General features: G+C 44.2%; 1 protein-coding gene across 1 annotated transcript in view; it reads right to left on the bottom strand.

The window, feature by feature from the left end:
* The window catches only part of LOC136679606 (amyloid-beta A4 precursor protein-binding family A member 2-like), a 118957-nt gene that overhangs the window by 20710 nt on the left and 70369 nt on the right, over nt 1-27878 (bottom strand). The window contains 6 exon segments of the mRNA XM_066658234.1: nt 4108-4166; nt 4169-4252; nt 6268-6307; nt 12248-12328; nt 17557-17948; nt 18267-19127. Coding sequence (XP_066514331.1) covers nt 4108-4166; nt 4169-4252; nt 6268-6307; nt 12248-12328; nt 17557-17948; nt 18267-19080 — 1470 coding nt within the window. The 5' untranslated portion in view covers nt 19081-19127.

The following is a 27878-nucleotide window of genomic DNA, read 5'->3' as shown; positions in this document are numbered from 1 at the left end:
AGTGTGGTGTGTTCTCCCTGTGTCTGCGTGGGTTTCCTCCGGTGACTGTCTGTGAGGAGTTGGTGTGTTCTCCCTGTGTCCGTGTGGGTTTCCTCCGAGTGACTGTCTGTGAGGAGTGTGGTGTGTTCTCCCTGTGTCCGCGTGGGTTTCCTCCGGGTGCTCCGGTTTCCTCCAGGTGCTCCGGTTTCCTCCCACAGTCCAAAAACACACGTTGGTAGGTGGATTGGCGACTTAAAAGTGTCTGTAGGTGTGAGTGTGTGAGTGTGTGTGTGTTGCCCTGTTAAGGACTGGCGCCCCCTCCAGGGTGTATTCCCGCCTTGCGCCCAATGATTTCAGGACCCACCGCAACCCTGAAGTGGATAAGCGGTTACAGATAATGAATGAATGAATGAATAATACTTATTTACTTAATAAAATGCATTTAGCCGATGTAGATTAAGCTCTAAATCTTACGCTTTCTCGAATCTCTAAAAAAAATTAAACTCATCATTCAGTAGAAGAATTTGTGGCAATTTGTTATCATTTATTACAGAATACATTGTGGTTGTGATTGTATATGTAAATGACCTCTTTCTTTGCATTTGACAATAAGGGGCTGTCATTATTGGTGTAAAATCTGTAATGTTTTTCCAGATAAAAATAAAACCATACATTGTTGATATCAGTCAAGTTGTAATATTCATGAAGTATTCAGAGATTAACTCATGGAATTCAGCAGCTGCCCATTAGCTTATGATCAAAGGGCTTTGAGCTCAAAGACACTTAAATATTGTTGTCAGTTGAGTGTACAGATCTGATGCAGTAGATTGAGATCTGTATTCCTTTAAGTTGTAGAAGTGAAGACACGAGCAGCCATCAGCATTCACAGCCTCTTCTCTCATTTGTAAAAGAGGCTCTTTTCTGCCGACTGACGCAGCGTGCACCTGACATTAACTATTCATCACTCTGACAACGATTTCAATTCCAGCGTTTTAATTCAGCGCCCTGGAACGCCTCTGCCTCCAAACCGCTGTTTTCAGCACTGAATTGAATCCACTGAGCGTGATCAAAGGCAGCCTTACATTCTTCAAGACACAGCACTCGCAGGATTCCTTTTGTGTACAAGAGCAGCTCTTCGTTACGAAACAAACGTGGTCTTTCGAGGCGAATGGGGCAGAACCAGAGCTGTATTTATGCAGCATGGGCCCCTGCCACGCCCATCTATGGATTTGACATCGAGGAAGCATTGACTCTGCAGAATTCTTCCATTCTTTTGTCTTTGTCCCTGCATTAATGACACCTGCCTGTGCATGTTCTGCTTCGCATCGTCCAGGGGGAAGGTTTGCTTATTCAAAGGATTATAAATCTTCCCTGGTCTCTTTACCACACAAAACGTAGCCAGTGATGTTGCACATCCTCCTCTCTCATAGAAAGCACGGTCTTTGAAAACCACAACAACGGCAGCAGTGACATTAGCCACTGTTTACTCATCATATATTCACCTTTTTTATGAGCTGCCATTGTGAGTCGGATAAAACAAACGTGATTTGTGCTGGAGGTCTGCATTTTGCCATTCAGGCAAGTCTCTTTGGCCAATCAGTGCTCTGCAGGGATTACACATCAGATTTAGTCCCTACTCTGCTTGCTTCGAACCAGGTGGGAGTGGGTACTAAAACAGTACCTGGTTCCAGGGATCGGGGTACCAGATTTTCCTAGTGGAAAAGCAAAAGTCGAGCCTAGGCAAGTCAAGTAGGGACCATGCCGTGGAAAAGCTCCATAACTAAACTAACTCACTTGTTTTTACCAGGATTAAATTCTCCACAAGAAGGTGGCACTGCACTCAAGTCACTTTTGCTGCTTCATAAACATATTACTTTGAATTTATGACATTGTCCTTGCTCAGTATATTGTATATTTTGAGCTCACACACATTTTCAGTACTGTTTCAAATCAATAGTTTCTATGGACTTGGGAGCAGCCATGTTTTTTAAGTGTATCACATACAGTGGAACCTCTACTAACGAACGCCTATACTAACGAACTTTCCAAGATACAAACCGGGCTTTTGAATATTTTTTGCCTCCACCAACGAACCACGACTCTAGAAATGAACCCGAGACTCCGCGGAGACGGTGGCTGGAAATGGCCACTGACCCCAATCGCCGAGTCTCCCAGCGCTCAGACTTGAGTGAGCTTTTAAGATTAGCAAATTGTAGCTTTAGCAATTTAGCATTAGTGTAAATAGCAGACATCGAAATTCATGCTAAGTTAAGCCGTATCTACGCTTCGTCTCCCCACATTCACCGCCTACTCTCCGTTATTCCACCCACCCCCCACCTCCCGTCATACAGCCAGTGCCTGTGTTACTCCTCCAGCCAGTCGTCACGTCTTCAAGGTAGCGATATGTAGTAATGCTACATGTATTTTTTTACTAATTTGAGAGTGTTGGAAACATATATCAGTGTAAAAAGCGTGACTTTCGGGGGGTGGGGGCTGGAACGCATTCATTGCGTTTCCATTATTTTAAATGGGGAAAATTGACTCGAGAAACGAACTTTTCCACTTACGCGTGGAACGGATTACGCGTCACGGAACGGATCAAGTTCGTAGGTAGAGGTTCCACTGTACTATATATTTTTTAACCTAATCTAGGCTTTGAGGCAGTTGCTAAAAAAGATTATACCAGATTATACAGGTGTGTTTTCTGCAATTTTGCTAATATAGATTGAGTTGAGAGATGCAGGAGTATGCTTTATAAAATGGCAGGTCTATGTTTAGAGAAAGCCAGGTGTAACAGATTCTCTGATGTTTTTTCACCAGATTTCACATTACAGTGCCATATCATGGATGCAGTTTCTATCCCATCTGCCAGGAGGATGCGTGTGTGCTAACGAACGCTAATTCTGGCCCAAGACTTAAACTGCGCTGGCAAGATAAAGAGCACCAGGTCCCTGTAGAGTCAGCTGGCCGGTCTGCCCCCCCTATTTAATTAAAAGAGCAAGGCGGCATGTTCAGAGATTACATCCAATTATAGAAACGGCATTCGACAAATAGTTGTACAGTCGAGCAGAAGTGATAGCAGTAATAGGGAATGTCTGAGTGGTGTACATGGATGTTTTTTTTGCTCTTAAAAGTGTGCAGCTCGACTCAAACAAGTGCTGTTTTACATTTTTCTATGTCAATTAAAAAAAAAAAAAAACTTGGAAGAAAAATTCCACTAATAACCAAGTCACTTTGATTCAGCAGGAGGGTGTTATAGAGCATACACAAATGCACTCGTGGTTGGCGAGGAGCGTGGCAGCTGAAAAGCTCTCATCCAAGCCCACAGAGAGTGAGGGAGATTACACTCTAATCCCATAACTACTGATTAGACAACATCTCCTGGGGTGTAAACAAACAAAATCTCATCTCATCTCATAACAAAAATAGGACCCAACCACCGTACGACCCGCTGGAGCCGAGGGGAAGCTCAAAACCGCAGCAGTCTGTTGGGGATAAGGGAGAGGGTGAGGGTTTGCATGGCGACAGGGTTTAGAGGCAGGGTTTAAAGCAGAGGTCCAGCTTTGCTTCTCTCCTAAAGCGCTAACGAAGCCCCTGAAACACACCAGATAAGCCTAGGCCCCTCTGAGCCTCATTTAGGGCGATTAGGGAATCCACATGGGTCACTAAATTATCCCAATATGCTTTCACTTCATGGCCTGAGCCTTGTTTTTAGCCAATAAACCCACTAGAGAAACACATTACAGTGTTTTTCAGTTTTAAACTGATGAAATACGCATGCCATATGTACACATCAGCTCTTAGAGGTGCCAGATATCACCAGTGATACCTGCATATGAATTTCTCTGAAGATGAAACAGCTTGCGTTTCCATGACAGATTTGTTTTTGTGCGACGACATAATTTATATTTATTTCAGTTATTGTGAGAGATAAGGGCAAGAAAGACCGTATTTTATATTCTAGCCATAACTGTTCAAAATGAAGCTGAAAACAACAGATAAGGCACAAACTCAAACCTGTTCATAGAGAATCTATAAAGGTGTAATCACTGTTTCTTTCTGCAGCTGCAGTTGTTGGTGTTTCATTCCTCACGGCAGCACACAAGCTAACAATCTCAGGTTTCGTACCTTGACCCGGCTCACAGCCTCCTGCGCCTGCATCATGCGGATGTTTTTGGACGGGTTCTCTCTGACAGCAGCTGGGTGGAGCCCAGGTAATTAGCAGCAAAAATGATCCCATCAATGAGGTCTTCAGGCTCACAGGGACCAGGCACTGAGAGAGAGAGAGAGAGAGAGAGAGAGAGAGAGAGAGAGAGAGAGAGAAAGAGATAGAGAGAGAAAGAGAGAGAGAGAAAGAGAGAGAGAAAGAGAAAGAAAGAGAGAGAGAGAGATAGAGATAGAAAGAGAGAGAGAGAAAGAGAGAGAGAGAGAGAGAGAGAAAGAGATAGAGAGAGAAAGAGAGAGAGAGAAAGAGAGAGAGAAAGAGAAAGAGAGAGAGAGAGAAAGAGAGAGATAGAAAGAGAGAGAGAGAAAGAGAGAGAGAGAGAGAGAGAAAGAGAGAGAGAGGAGAGAGAGAGAGAAGGAGAGAAGAAAGAGAGAGAGAGAGAGAGAGAGAGAGAGAGAGAGGGAGAGAGAGAGAGAGGGAGAGAGAGAGAGGGAGAGAGAGAGAGAGAGAGAGAGAGAGAGAGAGAGAGAGAGAGAGAAAGAGAGAGAGATCAAATACAGAGCATTCACACCGTGAAATCGTTTTAATGCAAATTAGAACTGGCACAAAACCACAGCAATTTAAATTATTTATCACACTATTTTAAGTAAAAAATCATGATGAATCTGATTTATCATTTTTGCTAAAAACTGCCATTTTGACCATATTTGGCCCTATTTTTGCCCTCTTAACATCTGCTGAAGAGACACAGTTTAAAAGATAAGGAGGCAGTACCATTATAAAGTCTCAGCACTTCATGTAAGAAGCAGCACAAATTCAAAACAGTGCATTTTATCCCACATTTTCTGACATCGGCCGACCACAAAACCCCTACCTTCTCACAATAATGTGCACACGCACTGAACAAGTGATTTTTCACATGTCCACTTTAAATTTTAAGATTTGTTCTATTCTGTGACTGAGAGTTTTCAAATGATTCCACTGCGCCTCAAGTGCTGTTTTGAAAGCAATTAATTGAGCAGCAGATTGACCCCCAAGACTCTCAAATATTCCCCAAATCTGCTTTAATAAAGACACTGCTCTAATCACACAGAAATGACTGAAATACACCAACTGCACCAGGAACCATCCAGTAAGCAGTGAATATAGGACATGTTTGATGGGCGGTTGTATCCAAGGCGCTGGGGGTAAAATGGAGTTTATATGGCCGCGGGTGCTCTAGAGCCTCTCTGGGTATAATCAGAGTCTGTGATATGGAGATGCGGACTCTGTGATGCCCACCAAGGGACACAGTCACCCAACGCAACCAGCTGTCTTAGATCCCACCGTTCTGACATCATTTGGCCGAAATATAAAGCTTCAGATTCTAATCGCTTCTCTCCTTTCTCTCAGAGGATGACTCCAAGCTAGGCTACAGTTTATAGGACTGTATTACTGTTAGTAATAATTCTGACACCTATTACTTATTTAATTCCTAGTCAAAATGGGCATTAAATACAAGTCATAAATTTTTCAGAACCAAGAGAAAAGCAGAAAACTACTAAATCTAAGTGCAGTTTTCTGACTTCATTCCAGCTTCCAGTTTGAAAGAGGCTTCCTGTCTATTTTCTAAAAAATCTGCATCGATACTGACCACACCTCTACAGTTCAGTCGTAGAAGTTGGTTGTATTTTTTTGGTTTTCACAGAGATGAAAGCTTCATCTGATAAAGACAGACAGCATTTCAGTTTTTAATGATACGCTGTTTTTGACAAACGTTATTTCTTCGTACACATGCTGCTAACTCACACAGGACGCGTCTACATGGGTTTTTTCCCTTTAGGGATGAAATTGAAAAAAGGTTTCATTAGAAAACACGCCTGTAATCACTGATCATTAAACTGCACAACACCACAGCGTCACACATCACAGACACCAGCAAAATCAGCCTTCAGTTCAGAGAAGTCAAAGGCCTGCTTTTCCCCCACTGCGCCGCTGTAATCTTCTCGCTCTGGATATTAGTTACGATGTGTGGCAAATTTGTTTTGTTCTTGTTTTCTTTTGATTTGTGTCTGAGAAGTTTAAAACTTCTCCAGGGGATCATCCGAGGCAGATAAAAACAGAAACACAAAGTGTCCACTTACCATCCACAAAGCTGGGGAACGATGCTGTCTTCTTCGATGTCTGAAAAACAGAAATACTGGAGTTAGAACAGCAGATGAGACACGAACACAAATAATAAGCTCTGCTTCTTCTTCACAAACAGTAAAAAGCAAAACATGGAAAAACTCTATTTTGTTTTTTCACTTTCTGAAAAGCAAGAACTAAGGCCACAAGATCTAGACAAGAAAAGACCACTGCAGGCGGCTGAAGCACAGACAGCACAAAGCAGAACTAGAACAGATAGGAAGCCTCACAGAAACGCACGGATAAACACAAATTTGAAGTTAATTAACAGTCTACAAACAGATTTATTGGAAACAAAAATCAATCATAATTAATGGTGTGTTTCTCATGTCGGGTATCAACACTTCTTATGCACTTTTAGAGGTAAAATGTATGTGATACATCAAGCTACAGTTCTCCAATTATGGGCTAGTATCACAGCAAAACTTGTTATACACATGATAAAGTAATATATATATATATACATAATCAGGGCGGCATGGTGGTACAGCAGTGAGATGTCGCAGTCACACAGCTCCAGGGACCTGGAGGTTGTGAGTTCGAGTCCCGCTCCTGGTGACTGTCTGTGAGGAGTGTGGTGTGTTCTCTCTGTGTCTGTGTGGGTTTCCTCCGGGTGAATGTCTGTGAGGAGTGTGGTGTGTTCTCCCTGTGTCTGCGTGGGTTTCCTCCGGGTGACTGTCTGTGAGGAGTGTGGTGTGTTCTCCCTGTGTCTGCGTGGGTTTCCTCCGTGTGACTGTCTGTGAGGAGTGTGGTGTGTTCTCCCTGTGTCTGCGTGGGTTTCCTCCGTGTGACTGTCTGTGAGGAGTGTGGTGTGTTCTCCCTGTGTCTGTGTGGGTTTCCTCCGGGTGAATGTCTGTGAGGAGTGTGGTGTGTTCTCCCTGTGTCTGCGTGGGTTTCCTCCGGGTGACTGTCTGTGAGGAGTGTGGTGTGTTCTCCCTGTGTCTGCGTGGGTTTCCTCCGTGTGACTGTCTGTGAGGAGTGTGGTGTGTTCTCCCTGTGTCTGCGTGGGTTTCCTCCGTGTGACTGTCTGTGAGGAGTGTAGTGTGTTTCTCCCTGTGTCTGCGTGGGTTTCCTTTGGTGACTGTCTATGAGGAGTGTGGTGTGTTCTGTGTGTTCTCCCTGTGTCTGCGTGGGTTTCCTCCGGGTGACTGTCTGTGAGGAGTGTGGTGTGTTCTCCCTGTGTCTGCGTGGGTTTCCTCCGGGTGACTGTCTGTGTGGAGTGTGGTGTGTTCTCCCTGTGTCTTTGTGGGTTTCCTCCAAAAGTGTCCGTTGTGTGAGTGTGTGTGTTGCCCTGTGAAGGACTGGTGCCCCCTTCAGGGTGTGTTCCTGCCTTGCGCCCAATGATTCCAGGTAGGTTCTGGACCCACCGCGACCCTGAACTGGATAAGACTTACAGACAATGAATGAATGAATAATATAATTATAATATAATATAATGTAATTTAACATTCAAATATCCACAATATAATGCAAATGTATATATAAAATTGGACTGAAATCCCCATGACTAATATCCAGAACTAAAGTTCTCAAAGTGGTGAAGCTGCCCATGACCCAGGCATTCACAGTTAAAGTAAATTGCAGGTCAGACAGTCAACACAAGTTCATGTCAATTATTTAGACTCTCTCCTGGGTTGTGGTCTTTGAGCCAAAGTTCCAGCAGCGGACAGAGTAATGGCCATCACTTTAAAACACAAGCATCCGGACAGGACGTCAGCATTAAGAGTGTATCAGGGCACATTAACTGCAGTCTGAGAGGAGAGGCTTCAAAGAAGTTACAGTCATGATAATTAAATGAAGACCAACAGCAGAGGAGTTAGCAAAGCATTCAGCTTCACAGTGAATGCAGAAATTTAACATGTACTTTTTTTAACATGTAATTAATCATCAATTATCAAATTAGGGCACAGAGGCGCCGCCTTATAAATTGCTGTTGTTACAGAGCCTTGTGATGTATTAGCAATCGCTATTGTTAAGATCAGAAAGTAGATTGTATTTAACTAGTCTCGCGTTGCCAGTCTAAGAAGAGTCTGGTGCCTTTTGCCAAAACTACCGACAACTGCAGGAAAAGGATTTTGACTGACACACAAAGGACCAATCACAAGTCTGCTATTTTGGCATTACGTGTAAAAGGAGGCGATTCAAGTGGCTGAGACTAGCATTTAACTAATTCTCTCTCTCTCTCTCTCTGTCACAGACACACACACACACACACACACACACACACACACACACACAGATGCGGCACTTGTTGGTTTCCTGATTTCCTCTTCTACCTTGTTTAGTTCCTCCATTTATTCATTAACAAGTTGAATTTTCATTCAGCAAATTAAGAGACTCTGATATTCAATATTACACATGTATATTATAATAAAGTAAAAAGCGTGGTTTCTTTTCACCATATTGTCTTTCATAACACTTTACACACTTATCTCCCTGTCAAAAATACATGGACATACTTGATTTTTAACTGCTGTGATAAATATGATTAGGTTTAAAATCAATAAACACTACTAATATAGTATCATTCCATTTTGTTGATCTTACACTCTTTCATTCTTTTTACGTTTAAATATAAGTTTTTAAAAGCTTCAGTCTTGAGAAGGGACAATATATATAACCCCAATGAATTACATCAAATTGTATATTGAATTAGTTATACATTTCATTCATTCATTCATTCATACATTATCTGTAACCGCTTATCCAGTTCAGGGTTACGGTGGTCCAGAGCCTACCTGGAATCATTGGGCAGGAATACACCCTGGAGGGGGCGCCAGTCCTTCACAGGGCAACTCACACAAACTCACATACTCACACCTACGGACATTTTTGAGTCGCCAATCCACCTACCAACGTGTGTTTTTGGAGTGTGGGAGGAAACCAGTGCACCCGGAGGAAACCCACGCAGACACAGGGAGAACACACCACACTCCTCACAGACAGTCACACGGAGGAAACCCACACAGACACAGGGAGAACACACTACACTCCTCACAGACAGTCACCCAGAGGAAACCCACGCAGACACAGGGAGAACACACCACACTCCTCACAGACAGTCACCCGGAGGAAACCCACACAGACACAGGGAAAACACACCACACTCCTCACAGACAGTCACCTGGAGGAAACCCACACAGACACAGGGAGAACACACCACACTCCTCACAGACAGTCACCCAGAGGAAACCCACGCAGACACAGGGAGAACACACCACACTCCTCACAGACAGTCACCTGGAGGAAACCCACGCAGACACAGAGAGAACACACCACACTCCTCACAGACAGTCACCCGGAGGAAACCCACGCAGACACAGAGAGAACACACCACACTCCTCACAGACAGTCACCCGGAAGAAACCCACGCAGACACTGGGAGAACACATCACACTCCTCGCAGACAGTCACCCGAAGGAAACCCACACAGACACAGGGAGAACACACCACACTCCTCACAGACAGTCACCCGGAGGAAACCCATGCAGACACAGAGAGAACACACCACACTCCTCACAGACAGTCACCCGGAGGAAACCCACGCAGACACAGAGAGAACACACCACACTCCTCACAGACAGTCACCCGGAAGAAACCCACGCAGACACTGGGAGAACACATCACACTCCTCGCAGACAGTCACCCGAAGGAAACCCACACAGACACAGGGAGAACACACCACACTCCTCACAGACAGTCACCCGGAGGAAACCCACGCAGACACTGGGAGAACACACCACACTCCTCATAGACAGTCACCCGAAGGAAACCCACGCAGACACAGAGAGAACACACCACACTCCTCACAGACAGTCACCCGGAGGAAACCCACGCAGACACTGGGAGAACACACCACACTCCTCACAGACAGTCACCCGGAGGAAACCCACGCAGACACTGGGAGAACACACCACACTCCTCACAGACAGTCACCCGGAGCCGGACTCAAACCCACAACCTCTTTTTCCCTGCAGCTGTGTGACTGCGACGCTACCTGCTGCGCCTGTATTTTAATTTATTTTATTTTATTTTATTTTATTGTTAATAGATTATTACTAGAGTCCTACTATTTATATTTATTTGCTTCTACGAAACACAGATGATTCAACCTGAGCTTGTTGCCATGGGCTCCCTGCTAAGAACACATTATCAATAACACTGTCATGAGGAGCAATCAATCACCTTCCACAATGATTGTTCTTTCCATCATGAAACAGCCATTATACTCACACCTAGTGGCCTGCCTGTGTCACAGATTCTGTACTAAACCTATTTTAAAACATGGCCACATCCATGAGGGGGTCCCGCCCTATGGAGCACACACTGGCTCATCCAGGGACTACACAGCAATTTGATTCTTCAGTTCATGCAAGCTGTAATTTGTAGAAAAATTGTAAAACATAATGATCACTTTCATAAATGCTGTTTGTTACATTCCTGGAGGTAAGAAAAGCACCCACTGCTCCTTTAATCAGTAGTGATGCCTACAGTAAGCGTTTCTAAAAACTGCTGGCTGTTTCTAGGGCTTATTGAATAATTAGCTTGATGATAACTGCTTAACAGCAGCTCTTCAAACAAAAAAAACACACACACATCCAGCGAGTCGACCTTCAAAAGACGAGACCCTCTCAAATCAAACCCGATTTCCGGCCGCTTTAATTGAGCCATTGTTCTTAGCACTTAGAGCTAAACTTGCCGACTTCATCTGAATGCATCTGCATGAAAAATGAGATGCTAATTATACACAATGCTATTATCCACCAAGAATTTTAACAATTCCCGCTCTTCCATCAAGCACTACATTAGCCCAAATTAAAACGTCTCGCTCAATATTTGACTGACCTTCATACACCGTTTGTTGCAGTCATTGAAAACCAGCTCAGGCTCTCATTTAAAGGGCCCCTATATCATCTCATTTAAAGGGCCCCTATATGATCGCATTTAAAGGGATATAGACCTTTCTTCACTGTTGTGAAATAAAAGAGCTTTTGTGTAATTTAAAAATGCCAATCAGAAAATAGGTCAATTAAAAATGTTCATAACAGAAACAGCCGATGTGTTCCTCTAGGGGTCCTTGGGGAGTGGCTGGTGAAGGCATAAAAGTTGTGATGTAAAATGAAATTCTGATATTTTTGGAACATAAAACAAACTAGATCTTATAATTGGACTCATATGGAGTTAAATAATAAAGTAATAGACACCTGTAGGAAATGGGAAATAATTTAGTTTTTAGTTATTGTCCTGAGAGTCCTGCGCTAAATACGGAGAGTAACAGGAACAGGCTCTTATTGTGATTGTGTGTGTGTGTGTGTGTGTGTGTGTGTGTCTGTGATGTATCTCTAAGGAGAACTGGCAGGTCAAGGCTGAGCGCTCTTTTCCTGGTGTAAATACAAAGCTGTCAGTCTCAGACAGAGCTGAAGCCAATTCATTTCGTCCATCAGCAGTGACAGAGCAAAGGAGGAGAATGAGGGGCAGGGCTCAAAACATAGTGAGGCACAGGAAAAACAGAAGAATGGAGGAAAGGAAACACTTTACACACGCCATATTTTGGAGTCCATATTTTACACAGTCCATATTTTGCCAGAAAAACTATGATCTGCATTCAATATTTAAATATAACAAAGTGATATATTAAGCCACAGATTTGACATGAGTCTGACACAAACAGAGAAATGAGAACAACACGCCAGTCGTAACGTATCACATCAACAGCTGTTTGGTTTACTTTCGCCGGTCTGATCGCTTTTACTTGTGCGGAGATGACACGCATTTGAATAGAAGCTCAGTGCAGCAGTGTGCAGTGAATTAACATGGAGTCCGTGAAGGGGTTTGATTGACAGGTGTGTTTTCTCCCCTTATTACTGTGTGTATAATGTATGAAGTTAATTGGTGAAATGCCCTGTGGCTCTATAGGTTAAAGGTTAATGGATCCACCTCTGGGACGTTGTTGTTCTCCAGTGGACCGTTCAGATCAGAACGCTGCTGCTTCCTAGGCTGTTCGACACTGTTACACACCTAGAGAGAGAGAGAGAGAGAGAGAGAGAACAGAGAAGACAAAAGGTATAAGCAAAGAGAAAAACAAAAAAGAGACAGAGAAAAAGGGTTAATATACAGATACAAAGAAGAGAAAAGGGGTGAAAGAGAAACAAAGAGAAGAAGAGGGAGAAAAAGACAAGGACAGAGAGGTTTGTGAGACAGGTACAAGAAGAAAACAAGCAGCGCAGAAGATGAGATGGTGTGTGATGGTGGGATTCTTGGGGCTGTAAACCCTACGGGAATCAGGAGGCAACACTCAACTTATCACATACACAACAACAGGCAGAAGATGGAAACACACACACACACACACACAAAGGAAGGGAAAAAGCTATTGTTTTGTTCCTGTGGTCAGACAGTACATCATAAATCTGCAGATTAAACAGGCTACATTACATATTACATATATTCATAGCAACTAAAAAGCATCCTCTTTTACTCTGCTGGACACTCAAACTCTCTAATTAGTTTCCCTCCGTCCACTCATCAGCACTTGATCAAATTCGTTTGTCATGTGGCTTTACGCCAAGGCAGGGGTCCAGGTGGGACGCTAATATCACGGCCTCTGCTCTCGTCCAGCTAAAGCAGGGAAATTAAGATCTCACCCCTTCAAAAGCGACCGTACCAGCCCTAATTAAAACATTAAAGGTCAGGAACCTTTTAAATCAGTTCATTGTAAATCAGAAAAGCAACTGGAGGTCATTCTTGGCTCACTCCAGCTCTACCAGCTAAACACACCCTTAGACATGGGGTTACTTTAAAAGACATTAGTTAATAATGTTGTTTAACTTCTTACTACCTCTCAGCATTTCAGAGATATCTCAACAGTGGTGAGATCCTGTATATCATAGTCATATATGCATCAAATTAAAAGTCCCCTCAGCATATATTCCATCCATCCATCCATTATCTGTAAGCGCTTATCCAATCCAATCTGTAAGCTTTTGAGTCTCCAATCCACCTACCAACGTGTGTTTTTGGACTGTGGGAGGAAACCGGAGCACCCAGAGAAAACCCACGCGGACACAGGGAGAACACACCAACTCCTCACAGACAGTCACCCGGAGGAAACCCACGCAGACACAGGGAGAACACACCACACTCCTCACAGACATTCACTCGGAGGAAACCCATGCAGACACAGGGAGAACACACCACACTCCTCACAGACAGTCACCCGGAGGAAACCCACGCAGACACAGGGAGAACACACCACACTCCTTACAGACAGTCACCCGGAGCGGGAATCGAACCCACAACCTCCAGGTCCCTGGAGCTGTGTGACTGCGACACCTATCTGCTGTGCCACCATGCCGCCCTTAATGATAATAATAATAATAATACATTATATTTATAAAGCGCTTTACAAGAACCCAAAGACGCTTAGAAGTCACAGGTGATGTAGCAGCACACTGACAACATAAAGACAATATGAAAAAACAAAAAACAAACATTTATGACACTGGGAGGATGAATGCAAGGGAGAATAGCGGAGTTTTAAGCTGAGACCTTTGCATCTTTATCTTTGTCTTATTGAGAAATTTTGAATATGTGGTGGGATCCCCCTGTAGTTTAGCACCATTGATTAGTCTGTGAAAAATATCCTTAAACATGTTAAACATGTATACACACAAATAACAATGTGTTGTATATATAGGAATAATATAAAGCAGATTTCGAGTCAGGTAAAGGCTGGCCTCAGTATCTCGGCAAACTCGCAAATTCTCAAGCCAAAGCGAGTGAAATTTAAACGATATTCACAAATTCTTCAGGACCATGGAGCAGTCAGCAATGAACTGTCTGTGAAGGTCAGTATGTCATTTTGTTTACACCTGTGTGTCCAGTGCGAAGGGAAGATTTTCAGAGCAGAGGATGAGTGGATGCAACAAGGTGTGTTTTGGCCCTGGGGCTGAAAGAGTTTCACACTCAGAATTCAAACAAGTGGCACAGCGCTGGACAGTCACACACCGCATTAAGATCAGAGTCAGACTGGAGCCGCTTCACCCAGCAGTTGCAGAGTGTTTATCAGTTTTACAGCACTGGCCAGAAATAAAAGGGTGGGGGTTTCCTATCCTCCACCGTAAGTTACACAGTGCAGTTTCTGCCGTGCTGAGCCTGCAGTGTTGCTTTAAGTTGGACATTTCTTAAAAAATATATTTGTATATACCTAGGGAGTGAGGTAAGACCTTGTCTTTTGTTTCCTTTTATTTTACACTTCCTGAAGTTCACTAGTGGCGCAGCAGGTAGGTGTCGCAGTCACACAGCTCCTGGGGCCTGGAGGTTGTGGGTTCGATTCCCGCTCCGGGTGACTGTCTGTGAGGAGTGTGGTGTGTTCTCCCTGTGTCTGTGTGGGTTTCTTCCGGGTGACTGTCTGTGAGGAGCATGGTGGTGTGTTCTCCCTGTGTCTGCGTGGGTTTCCTCCGGGTGACTGTCTGTGAGGAGTGTGGTGTGTTCTCCATGCGTCTGCGTGGGTTTCCTCCCGGTGCTCCGGTTTCCTCCCACAGTCCAAAAACACACGTTGGTAGGTGGATTAGCGACTCAAAAGTGTCCGTAGGTGTGAGTGTGTGAATGTGTGAGTGTGTGTGTTGCCCTGTTAAGGACTGGCGCCCCCTCCAGGGTGTATTCCTGCCTTGCGCCCAATGATTCCAGATAGGCCCTGGATTCACCACGAACCTGAACTGGGTAAGGGTTACAGATAATGAATGACTGAATGAATTAGCCATTCTGTGTTTCCGTTTGTGTCCTTTTCGTCCACATTCTCATCTCTGTTACAGTTATTCATTTCCCATACATTAATCACAGCACACGCCTCATTCTATTACGGCTCAACCCTAGACTGGGTCGTAACAATACCATTCTTCGTGTTGGTTTGCCACATCAGGAACTGATGTCATTATCGCAGATCTGAAGTCCGAGTCAAATCAGGAATTTAAGCCCAAGTCAAGTCAGCAATCATAATAAAATAAAAAGTCAGACATAAGCCACGAGTCATTGCAATTAAATCTGAATCTGAGTCAAGTCACAAATCACAGGATTTGAAGAATCAAGAGTCATACAAAACAAAGAGTCCAAACAGGTGACTCTTGAGCTTATTAAGCTCACTACATCAGTACTGTGAGACTTAATGGACCAGATCTCCTCACACTCTGGGGCTGTAGAGCAAACTCAGAGATTTAGAAAAAGAAGGATGCAGGAGACACATGCGTTTATCCCATAGCACTAACAAACACCTCTGAAAAACACTGGTGAAGAAATGACCATTTTCTGGTGATTTGGCCTTGATCTCCGGAGACATTTGGATTGGACGCTTACAGTTTGTGTGGAAGATTACACATTGTGCTCCTTTCATCTGAACCTTTTAGCTAGAGTATATGGCACTGTGCATAAAAACGACACCAATGGACTGTATCTTAGCTTCTGGTGTATATAAATAGCTTAAAAGTATTGCAGCATATCTACTGATAAACGAGCTTAGAGAGATCTATGAGCCAGGACTTTTTAAGTCACACAACGAGAGCAAAAGTTAACATGTCTGATATGTTCACTATACAAATACAGCACTGTGCAAAAGTCTTAGTCACCTAAACACATTACTTAAAATGATCTATCTGTGCTGTAAGGGTGTTTGTGCTCGTAACAACATCATATATCATTAGAGCAGCTGTAAATAAACCTTGCATTAGACACAGACACTAACATTGCTACCGTTTTCTGGAGCAGTATCTGTGTTCTCATCACATCAGCAGAGTTTTCTGTCCTAGGTCTTTACAATTATGTATAAAAACAGGACAGGGAGAGGACTTTAATCGAAAATTGTGCTCACAATAGCGTAAAGCAATGCAGATTTTGAGTGAATAAAAGCTGTTGTTGTCAGTTGTTTATTCCCCATGCTAAAAAACCTTCTTCAAAACAAAGGGTAATTATCAAGTCCTTCATCCGACAGGTGCGTTAGTGAAGAGCTCGACTAGAAACCGACTGGTAGAGTCAGCTGTCAACAAAACCAGAAGGTGTTAATCTATTAGAAATATACAATCTTGCTTTTTGAAAACTTGGTATTTCAGCTGTCACAATAACCACTTATTGTTGTGACACCACTGTCAGACTGCGCAGACCACAACACGCAATCTATGACCCTTAGACTTCTTTCTGATATGAGCCATTGTTAAGTGATTACTACAAATGAATAAACTAGCTACGGAGTCTCAGAATGATGCAATGTGTCCTTATTGCAGCCATTAGCTGTACCATTGGCTGAACCATTCTTTACTGGGGACTCTGTGTTTTTAACATTTAATAGCAGTCTGCAATTATTGTTTAAATCCTCAAGTTAAACATGACCCTGTTCTACTCACTGCCTCATGTGGATCATTATGTACAGCAGTGTAGCATACACTTTTACATCTATATCCTTCAAACATATCCAAGCACATCAGAAAACCCCAATATTTTGTACGTCTCTTTTGGCTGTCACAAGCTGTATATCTCTCTCTTTATTATCCACAATCCACCATCCACACCATCCTCACTAAAACACTGCCATCTTCAATAAATCACCAAACCCTCCTCTGTCTTACACTCCACCCCAAAACAAACATTATCATAAATCTCCTTAAGGCGGCGCAAAATACCATTCCTTCCAGATGTTCACATCATCCAGCAAACATAAACCAACACCTTGAGTACATCAAGGGTTCACTAATTGGATTTTTGTGTAATGTGTCAATATAAAATGTGATGTAACTTTTGGCAGGCCACATGGTATGTTTTTTTTACCCTCTTCAGTTGCAGAGTGTTTTTTACTTTTACAGCACTGCCTGGAAATCAAGGGGGTGCTGGGTGTCTACCCTCTGCTACAGGTTACATAGTGCATTTTCTCCAGTGCTGAGCCTGGAGTAGCAACAACAGAAGCTCTATTTTCACTATTACAGGTCAGTGGAGCTGTCATTTTAAGGTAAAAGTACTACTAGGTGTGCCTTTATACACATTAAAGAGTAGTAAATAAACCCTGAATTTTATTATTTGAGTGTGCCGCGATGACACACACTTGCGTTCCACCCCCTAACCTTTAAAGTGGGCACGACCAGGCTGAATTGATGAGGCAATTAAAATGTGTAGGCGTGTGTTCTCAGGTCATTTGACCAGGCAACCTGCTCTTAGAGTGAGTATTATTTCAGTTTGAGAAGAGTTTATCTGGGAATGTCTCTGACCTGTTCCTGTGTCCACCTCCTCCTCTCCTCAGGGGTCCGCGACCGTCCTTTCACACCCCTCTGAGGCTGTGGGGTATGTCCTGCTGGAGGGATGTTGAGGGATTTGGGTCTGCCGTCATGGCGGTGGGGTTGAGCTGGGTAAGGGGCAGCAGCAGGTTCAGCTTTGGGCAGAGCTTCCGGTTGGTAACAGGGTGCTGGCTCCGCCCCCATTTCCGCCCCCAGTTCCTCTGGGCTTTGGTCTGTCCCACTGCTGAGGCTGCCCATGCTCATACTCATTTTAATCTCTGCCACAATCTGGTCAATATCCTCCTCCGTCTCCTCACCAGTCTCACCTTCCACGCCCTTGTGACCCCTGTACGAGTTGCCATTATCCTCCGGAGTGTAGTAGTCACCTGTGTAGAGAGGCGGGCAATAACATTATTATGAGACATTTTCTTACTGAGATAAAGTGCGTGTTTACCCATTTGAGCCCAGCAGCTATCCATTATATTGTGTGAAAAGTCCATACTGAATGGACCAATAGAAATGCTTCAAATTACCAATAATTAGTAGGAATAAAATCATCCTACTTTGATTTCCATTTAAAGTTAAGAAGATGTTTTTGATAGAAAGTTACTGTTTTGGAGATACATGTTTTTCTTTGGACAGTGACAGACAGTGAGTGGCTGAGAGTGTGATGCAAGAGAACTACAGCCATATCACCCTCTCACCTGTGTATCTCTCTCTGTTCTGTTCTTCCTCCTCTTCTGGTTCTTCCTCTTCATGAGGGCAGTAGTCCTCACTCTCCTCCCCATCCTCTTCCTCATCCTGGTCCCGGGCAGGAGGCTGAGCCTGGTCTTGGTGGTCTTCTGCATGGTGATGGTGGTGGTGGTGATGGTGGTGGTGATGGTGCAGGTTCTGGTGGTCTAGGACGGGTTCTGGCCTTCCGTCATAAATCTGCGGGTCCGAGTCCTGATCCTCCAGAATTTCGCAGCGTACCTCCCCACTCTCCATGTCCCCCTCTACCTCACCCACTCCCTGCCCCTCTCCTTCTCCTTCCGCCCACTCCTCCACCGCTTCCTGGCACTCATCTGTATCTGGGGGCGGCTCGGCTCTGACCGTCCCGTACTCGCCGTCCTCGTTACAGTCCACTCCCTCGAGGTAGCTGTCGTCCTCAGGGCAGTAGCGAATATAATATGTTACCCCTTCGTCCTCCTCCGGCAGTCCTTCGTCATAGTCTTCCTCTTCCTCCTCTTCCTCTGAGGTGTTGTTGACATAGTCCGAGCTGGAGTCTCCATCCAGACTGTCTGGATGGCCGCGGTATTCTGAGCGTGCGTGGTCCGGGGTGGTGGGAGTTGTAGGACGACTGTTGGGTAGGTGTGCCCCCTCCTGGTCACAGTAAGGAACTTCAGGGTTTTCAGAGTCCTGCTGCTCCTTGTACTCCTGAAGGGGGCACTCTGTAGGGGCGCTGGGGTAGGGAGCGTGGAGCTCCGCCGAGGCCATGCTGCTGCTGCTGCTGGCCCCAGGCCTCTTCCTCTGAGCCATAGGGAAATACACTCACTGACCTTCCATTCCTGGGGGGGTCCGCTGTCCTGCCGCAGAAAAAGAGACCACATTTAAATGTAGCAATTTGAAGAAATAATCATTCAAATAATAACCACCTAGGGCTATTTTAATGTTCAGTAAATGTATCACCTCATTAATTAATCAAACAATCATGAGGAATCTCAATAAAACTACAGACCCCACATTGCCCCCTATGCTTCCTGAAGTGTACTGCAATCTGTCAGAATGATCCCAACTACAGAAAATGCAGAGTCTACCCAAGTTAGGGGATTCCAGTGGGTACAAACAAATCTGTTTTTTCTCACTGTATTTAGAGATGTTTTGCCTTTGTCACTAAGTTGCGACAGCGAATGGATTTAGCTGCAGCTCATCAGGGCTAAATTAACTGCATTTACACAGAAAAACACTACTAGCTCAATGAGCACAAAGAACAAAGCAGAATGCTTAAACAACCGGAGACTTTAAAGAATGAGATCGGACATTCAGACTCTACTGAAGTCCATTGATCTTCTAGGAGAACAGCAGCAGCTCACTCCCACACGACTGGACATGGGCTCTTTAACTGCTCAGTGCTGATCAATTACTGCTATTGAGCTGGACAGATCATTTACGAGATCCACATGTTGTATAGCACCTCTTCAGAGCTCTCGGCTCATCGCAGCACTTACGACTGGACAGTAGGACCTCACGGTAAGGACAAATCGCAGTACTGACCATATACACTTGCATTGTTTGGGTGTTTTTTTTTTTTGTAGTTTCCCATAACTTCTTTCCAGATTAGAATTAAACATGCTGTTTTTGGTACTGTGCCTTTAAGTCTAACACATGTAAATAGCCTCTTTTTTGATTGGCTGTCCTGCAATTTGCATTTTCAAAAAAGGAAAGCAGAATAAAGCACTATAACTTATAACTCCAGTGTAAAAGGACAGGACCGGTGCTTAACATGATCCACTACCCAAATATTTCCTGCTCTTTGGTGGTCCCATGGGGTCCTGAAAAACAATGGGAAAGGAAAATGATGACTAGTCCTGCTAGAGAAGAACGTACCATGGTTTGAAAGAAGTGGCAGAAAGGATCCATTCAGATTTCATTATCGGCTGATTGTATTAATCATGTATCGGTGAAGTCCATTGCACTGCACTCTACTACATTAAGCATTAACTGCTTCAAAGGCAGCAGCCTGCTTCGGACTGTCACTGCATGGAGAACGTAGGTGTGTGTGGTGTGAGGTATTTGCGGATGGTTCTGTGGTATTGATCAGAGCTCAGTGGGCTGAGGAAGGACGAGGCTGAGGCAGGATTAATCTCTCAGGCTTCAGCGGAGCTCCAGCAGGGCGTGGCCACCAGCAACTCCACAACACTGCTGCTGCTCACTGTACGACCACAAACTCACACTCGTTTCAGAGAGAAATTAGACTGTAGCCCAGGAAGATAAATGATACCAGGCCTCTTTTATACACTACATCGTCGAACACAAGTACACACACACACACACACACACAAATACAAAAATAGCTGGGAAAGAGAGAGTGTGAGAGAGATATAGAGAGAGGGATGGGCAGAAAGATGGGTAGAACACAGGAATAGTGAGAGAAAAGGTATAAAAGATAAACTGAGGGAGCAAGTAGGGTAGAGGAGAGAGAGAGAGAGAGAGAGAGAGAGAGAGGGAGAGAGAGAGAGAGAGAGAGAGAAAGCACTGTCTGTATTCTCTTGAGTCTAACTCACACAGTGCCATCGTCACCAGTAGCCAGCAACAACAGCTCTCAGAGGGGCTTTTGTTGCTACTCTAGTGCTCTCTCTCTCTCTCTCTCTCTCTCTCTCTCTCTCTCTTTCTCTCTCTCTCTCTCTGTCTTTTATTAAGCCTTCCATCACTACACATTACAACAGCTAATTACCCACAATGCTGCACAAAGACCCCCCCTCCAACTTTTTTCCACACACATTTGTTTTTACATGACGTCCTGACATTGAATTAAATATATAGCATATAAATGCTGTAGCAATAATAATAATAATAATAATAATAATAATAATAATGATAATATATTCCATGTGTTATACACACGTTACAAAACAATCACAGCTGCTTGTTTCCATTTTTAAACAAATCAATGCTGGTAGCTCTCATCTATTAATGGAAATCAATGCATATGAATAATTACAAATAATCTGGAATACCTGGACTATTCTTAGAGGAAACCATTATTTAGATATAGATTTTTCAATATATATTAAATACTGAAAAAATCAAGAGTTTGGAGATATTCAGCAGCAAGAGAACTGTCATTTTTAAAGTTGATGTTTGAAGTAGAAAACTGGAGAGGGTAAGGATCCAAGTAACTTGACAAGGCCCAACTGTGATGATGGTATTGTTCTGATCACAGCAACCCTGGCTCAAGGAAGGAGAACCAGAGAACTGACAACAGGGTCATGAATGCCTGGGGCTTACTGATCAGCAATACACTGCCCCATACATCAGAGCAGCTTTAACTCTTTCAGCAGTGTGTGCTACAGTAGCTCTTAAATAGGAGCAGACATACTGGGCTAGGCCTTGCTCCGTATGTGCCTCACTGAGCAGAGTACCCATGAGCCTGTTGCTGGTTCACTTTAGGTAAGTGCAAACCACTGCATACAGGGAATAACCCACAAGAGCCGCTGTTTTGCAGATGTTCTGACCAAAACATTATAACCGTACGCAGTGTAACGCTTGTTAAAGTGGCTCAGATCCTTACACTCGCCAACTTCAAGAACTGCACGCAAACACAGACATCATCACACATCACTTACACTAGCAGTTCCCCAGATTGTTAACACTCCAATGTTCAGGCTTACCCCATTACTCCCATCACCTTCCACACCGTGTCACGCCTCTCAGCTCCATCTGCTTACATTCTGTCCTCGCATCAGCATGAGCGCCCTCCAAAAGGAATCTCTCTCTCTCTCTCTCTCTCTCTCTCTCTCTCTCTCTCTCTCTCTCTCTCTCTCTCTCTCTCTCAAACACACAGCTACACACACACTTTCTCTCTCCACAATGCTACAGAACTACTCTCGTTCCTATCAGCTCCACTCCCACACCACTTACAAAATCATGCAGGTAAACACACAGCTTTTCTCTTCCTACCTGTTTCCCTGGATACTGCTGTCATATGGAGCACCAGCCCCTCGGCACGAGCTTGAATGATTGACTGCTATGTGCTCCGGCCCTCCCCCCAGAGCTCAGGCTGCCCCACCTCCCACCCTTCTCTCCTCACCAGGCCATTCCCAGCACACACACGGCAGTAACTGAAGACCGGCGCTCCCCTGGGCTCCTGACCCTTCACCTCCTTTTTCACCCTTGCATTCATTACCAGCGACTGTTGGAGCACGCCTCCAGATTCGAGGAGCACAGGGGCTCACTTGGGTGTCAATGTACAATGACTGTACCACACTTTTCCTTTATCGGCTGGATATAAAGAGACAGGCAGCGACTGCCCTTTGTCTACACAGCTCTAGTGTTAGCTCTTCTAATGACTGAACACACAAAGGGGTTATAAGACGCCCCTTCGCGTAAAAATATTGTATTCATAAAGACCCTAGCCACTGCAGTTCTAATGCTTCTCAAATGATTCAATTACAGTTTAAGGGAACGATTGCACTAGTGTTTTTTTTTTTTTTTTAAAAAGAGCTTTGTTTCATTAATTTAGCAAACCTTCCTAAATTTCTCCCACATGGCAATGTCTTCCTCTGCAGCCGGACTAATCACAGATAGCTTGGCTGCAAAACAATACAGGAGAGCGCCAACATATTAGTCACGTGTGAATTTAAGCTTCTGACAGCGTCAGGTATTTTAGTTACACAGGTGTGTGCTGAATGTTATGTATGATATGTTCTTCTTGCAGTCTCTACACACGTCCATTATTCTTCTGTAGTCACTGAATGTAAAGGTCTAGTCTCCTGTAAAACTTTGATTGATGCTGCATAGATTTTTTGCGGGATTATTGGATTTGAATAAATTACCATGGGAATGGAAAGACTGTCGGGGCAAACACAGTAGAAATCAATCTCACCTGCCCCGAACAATCTGCATCACGTCCTGACGCCGGGGTTCATTCAAAATGAAACATAAGGGCAGCAAAGACGAGAGGAAGCATGGGTGACTTTATAAGATTATCTGCTATAAAACGCATACCGACTCAGTGATCTCAGTCCATATGAACTCCCACAGTCTGCTACTGGGGTCTCTGCTCTAACCGCTTTACGGAATATACTCCACATGCACATGTGATTGATGAGTCTTATCAATCAATCAATAAAGATCATCAGCTTCAATTTCGAAATGTAATTAAAGAAAATAATTGGATCGTTTTGAATCTTTCGCAAAGTGTAACCATTAAAGCACTAGGGGCTGACGTAGAGGACGCTGCTGGTGCAGCTAATGGCCAACATTAAGCTGCCTCTTAATGTGAGTGCACACACACACACACACACACACACACACACACATACATACACACACACACACACACACACATACACACACACACAGCTACAATAAATTTTGTGTTTAAAGTCCAGTTTGACAATCTTAGCCCCTCAAACCCCAGCCCCATTATTACATTTAAGGCTTTGGTCCAATAACAGTTATGTATTGACACACATCGAAATACATTCAGCACAATCAAAGGGGCAAGAGATTAGATGCTGTGTTCAGAACACACCACATCATATTAACAAAGTGCACTGCATTGTTTTGTCCAAAACAGACATTGTTTAGCTTCAAGCTTCTGTTTATGTTTGTATGTTGTGTATTGAAGCTACATTTATAACTTTGTTAGACATGAGCTTTTAAAACCCTTCGAAATTACAATAAATTTCAATGTCCTATATATGTCCTAACAATGTGACAATCTGAATGTAATTAATGATGCAGCCTGCACCAGTTGCTCTGATCATATCTGTGTGTGGAGCATGGGTCGATGAGCTAAGGTGCAGGTTCAGACACAGGTCCGTAGAGTTTTAGAGGTTAACTCTAATCTTAATTCTTACACTAACCTTAATGTGACCCTGTATAACGTCTAGTCATATCCATAACAATCTCCACAAGTATTAAGGCCATGTACAGGCGCGCGCACACACACACACACACACACACACATATACAAAGTGTACTGATCCATTCGGTTTCAACTTGAAAATGAAGCACTTCTAATTGCCCTGAACAGTGCCATTAACTGCTGATGGTGCTGGTGTAATTAGATCTCTGCATAAAAACTAGCGGAGTGTCTCTTATGAGCTGTTACAGTCTTCCTCTACACTCTCAAATATGAATCTGTTATTGTATGGAGAAAAAAGCAAATAAATTGGAAAAACGTAAATTTGACTCTAATCCCCATGAAGAAAAAGTGGATCGAAAATGACGACCATGACAATAAACAAACCATCGTTATACAAGAATCATAATATCTACTTGTATTTGCAAAATGTCAGAATATATTTTAATATGATATATTATGGTCAGGGGCGGCACGGTGGCGCAGCAGGTAGTGTCGCAGTCACACAGCTCCAGGGGCCTGGAGGTTGTGGGTTCGATTCCAGCTCCGGGTGACTGTCTGTGAGGAGTTGGTGTGTTCTCCCCGTGTCCGCGTGGCTTTCCTCCGGGTGCTCCGGTTTCCTCCCACAGTCCAAAAACACACATTGCATGTGTATGTGTCTGTGTTGCCCTGTGAAGGACTGGCGTCCCCTCCAGGGTGTGTTCCCGCCTTGCGCCCGATGATTCCAGGTAGGCTCTGGACTTATTGGATAAGTGGCTTATTGGCTTATTGGATAAGCGGTTACAGATAATGGATGGATGGATGGATATTATGGTCAGGTGCACGGTGGTGCAGCAGGTAGTGTCTCTGTCACAGCTCCAGGGTCCTGGAGGTTGTGGGTTCGAGTCCCGCTCCAGGTGACTGCCTGTGAGGAGTGTGGTGTGTTCTCCCTGTGTCTGCGTGGGTTTCCTCCGGGTGACTGTCTGTGAGGAGTGTGGTGTGTTCTCCCTGTGTCTGCGTGGGTTTCCTCCGGGTGACTGTCTGTGAGGAGTGTGGTGTGTTCTCCCTGTGTCTGCGTGGGTTTCCTCCGGGTGACTGTCTGTGAGGAGTGTGGTGTGTTCTCCCTGTGTCTGTGTGGGTTTCCTCCGGGTGACTGTCTGTGAGGAGTGTGGTGTGTTCTCCCTGTGTCTGCGTGGGTTTCCTCCGGGTGACTGTCTGTGAGGAGTGTGGTGTGTTCTCCCTGTGTCTGCGTGGGTTTCCTCCGGGTGACTGTCTGTGATGAGTGTGGTGTGTTCTCCCTGTGTCTGCGTGGGTTTCCTCCAGGTGACTGTCTGTGAGGAGTGTGGTGTGTTCTCCCTGTCTGCGTGGGTTTCCTCCGGGTGACTGTCTGTGAGGAGTGTGGTGTGTTCTCCCTGTGTCTGCGTGGGTTTCCTCCGGGTGACTGTCTGTGAGGAGTGTGGTGTGTTCTCCCTGTGTCTGCGTGGGTGATGGACTGGTGCCCTGTTCGGAGTGTGTTTACAATAATTCCACGTTAGGGTTAGACCAGACCAACCGTGACCCTGATCAATGTTTAGCAATTACAAGAATGAATGAATGAACAAATAAAATTTGTATGCAATGTTTGGACATAAGAGTTTATTCCTTAGATAAATGTCCTATAACCTCAGTCTCACACAGCGGTCAGTAGATGAATTCACCGCTGATCAAGTGGAGGACTTGTATGTTTCTCCTCGGCCTCTCCGCAGATCTTCTCGCAGACTGATCTTCGTGTTCTTGCCAAGTTGAATTTTACAGCAGATCTTTTCAAAATTGGCTTTTTTTCAGAAGATTTCTTTTTTTTATCAGAAACAACTGAGCATGTGTTAAAGCCCTGAGAGGAAACGGCTCAGAAGCAGCATTTCAAAAGGCGTCGGAGCTGATTTGATCAGAGAGAGTGTGAAAGGAAAGAAAAGCCTCTTCCTTGTAGGGCCCCAGCAGATGTTTCTGGCCTTCCTCTCGGAGATGGAGTTGTGGGTCCTGAGGGAAAACGGCAATCTAAGACAAGCAGAGCTCCATCTGACCTCGTCCTCCTCCTCCTGCTCTTTCTGTCTCTCTCTTATCCCTCCCTCACACTCTCAGCTTTCATCTCCTGCATCAGACAATCTAACCTGCTCTTTTAAAGCTGCCGTAAGAGGTTAATTGCTTGTGTTAAGGCTCTCCTGGATTAAAGAACAGTCACTTTTATAATCCCTTATGAACAGAGGATAAACATTACAAACAGCTACACTGTACGCAGGCAACTTGTTGATTCGTTTCTACATGTCTGTCTTTTAATACCATGTGGATTTATATATGTGCTTTAATAGAAGGGCCTAATATAGTGTATTAGTATATAATACTGAAAACTAGGGTCCTATTTTCTCGGCAACACACACACGTTATATATGTGCACAGTTATACACCACACTTCCAATACAAATATAAAAAATATGTATTGTGTCAATTTCTACCTCAAATTAAAACAGTCACATTGCCACGCACTTGTCCTGTCATGTCTGCTTTCCCCACCATGTGCCCACTTAGCACATGGCTCTGTTTGTTATTGTTCATGTCTCCGCCCTTGTCCCGCCTTTGTTCCTCCTCCTTGTTGTCTGTTCCAGGTGTCCCTTGTCTGTTTTGTTTATTTAAGTCCCTTTGTGTCGCTTCCTGTTTGTTGGACATTCCACCATCATTTAGTGCTGTCTGGTCCGGTCTGGTCTGGTCCGGTGCGGGTCATCCTGTCCAAGTCTCTCTGTGTTAGTCTTTCTTTGTTTAAGTATTTCTGTCTAGTTGTCTTTGTCTGTCTCTGTATTGTTATCTTGTGTTGTAAATAAAATTAGTCACTGTGTTTTTAGAAAGTGTGTCCGCCTCCGTCAGTCCCCGCGATCCTGACAAACATTATTATTTTTATATTTTAGAAACAAAAAACATGAGTAAAAATGTCAATTATTTTATCTGAACATGCACCAGAGCACACACTAATCCCACTTCCACTATGTCTAAGGTCTCAGAAAGCAGTGATGAACTAAGAACTGAAATGTTTATTAAAATTCCCCTTGCTTTATGCCTGAAAACACATCACAATCCACTCTAAAAGCACAACCTTATTCCAAAACCATAACGCCCTCAGCTTAGGAGGAGAGAGACTCGGTTAGAGGTGAGGCTCCCTCCCAAACACGTGTCCATTCATCAGCTCGATGAGATAGAGTAGCCCTCCATATTAAAGTCCCTGCACTATGATGCATGATTTCAATTTAACAGTCACAGAAGCTGTAAAATTTCCTCAGGATTTACGGCCTCTCCGCTGCCCTGCTGCAGTGACAAATGAAAACGTGGCGCTGCAGAGACGACCAGAATACACTGCAGCACTCAGCCTTTCCTCGGAGTCGAGAACAGAGTGAGTGAGGAGCTCCAGAGCAGCCCAGCATCAGCCATCATCATCATCGTCTACTCACACATCACACACTGCCACAGGAATACACACTACTCCACAGCACGGTTACTGCCAGTAACAGGACTCCTGAATAAAGTGAGCATGAGAGACACTAAAGAACAAAACCACAAAAATATTATTTAAAACTATGTGATATGCACCACACTCCTCACAGACAGTCACCCGGAGGAAACCCACGCAGACACAGGGAGAACACACCACACTCCTCACAGACAGTCACCCGGAGGAAACCCACTCAGACACAGGGAGAACACACAACACTCCTCACAGACAGTCACCTGGAGGAAACCCACGCAG

This window comes from Hoplias malabaricus, chromosome Y (genome assembly GCF_029633855.1).
Source record: "Hoplias malabaricus isolate fHopMal1 chromosome Y, fHopMal1.hap1, whole genome shotgun sequence".
In the NCBI taxonomy this organism is placed as follows: domain Eukaryota; kingdom Metazoa; phylum Chordata; class Actinopteri; order Characiformes; family Erythrinidae; genus Hoplias; species Hoplias malabaricus.
The sequence above is the reverse complement of the archived record's forward strand: the minus strand, read 5'-3'. Positions and strand labels throughout refer to the sequence as shown.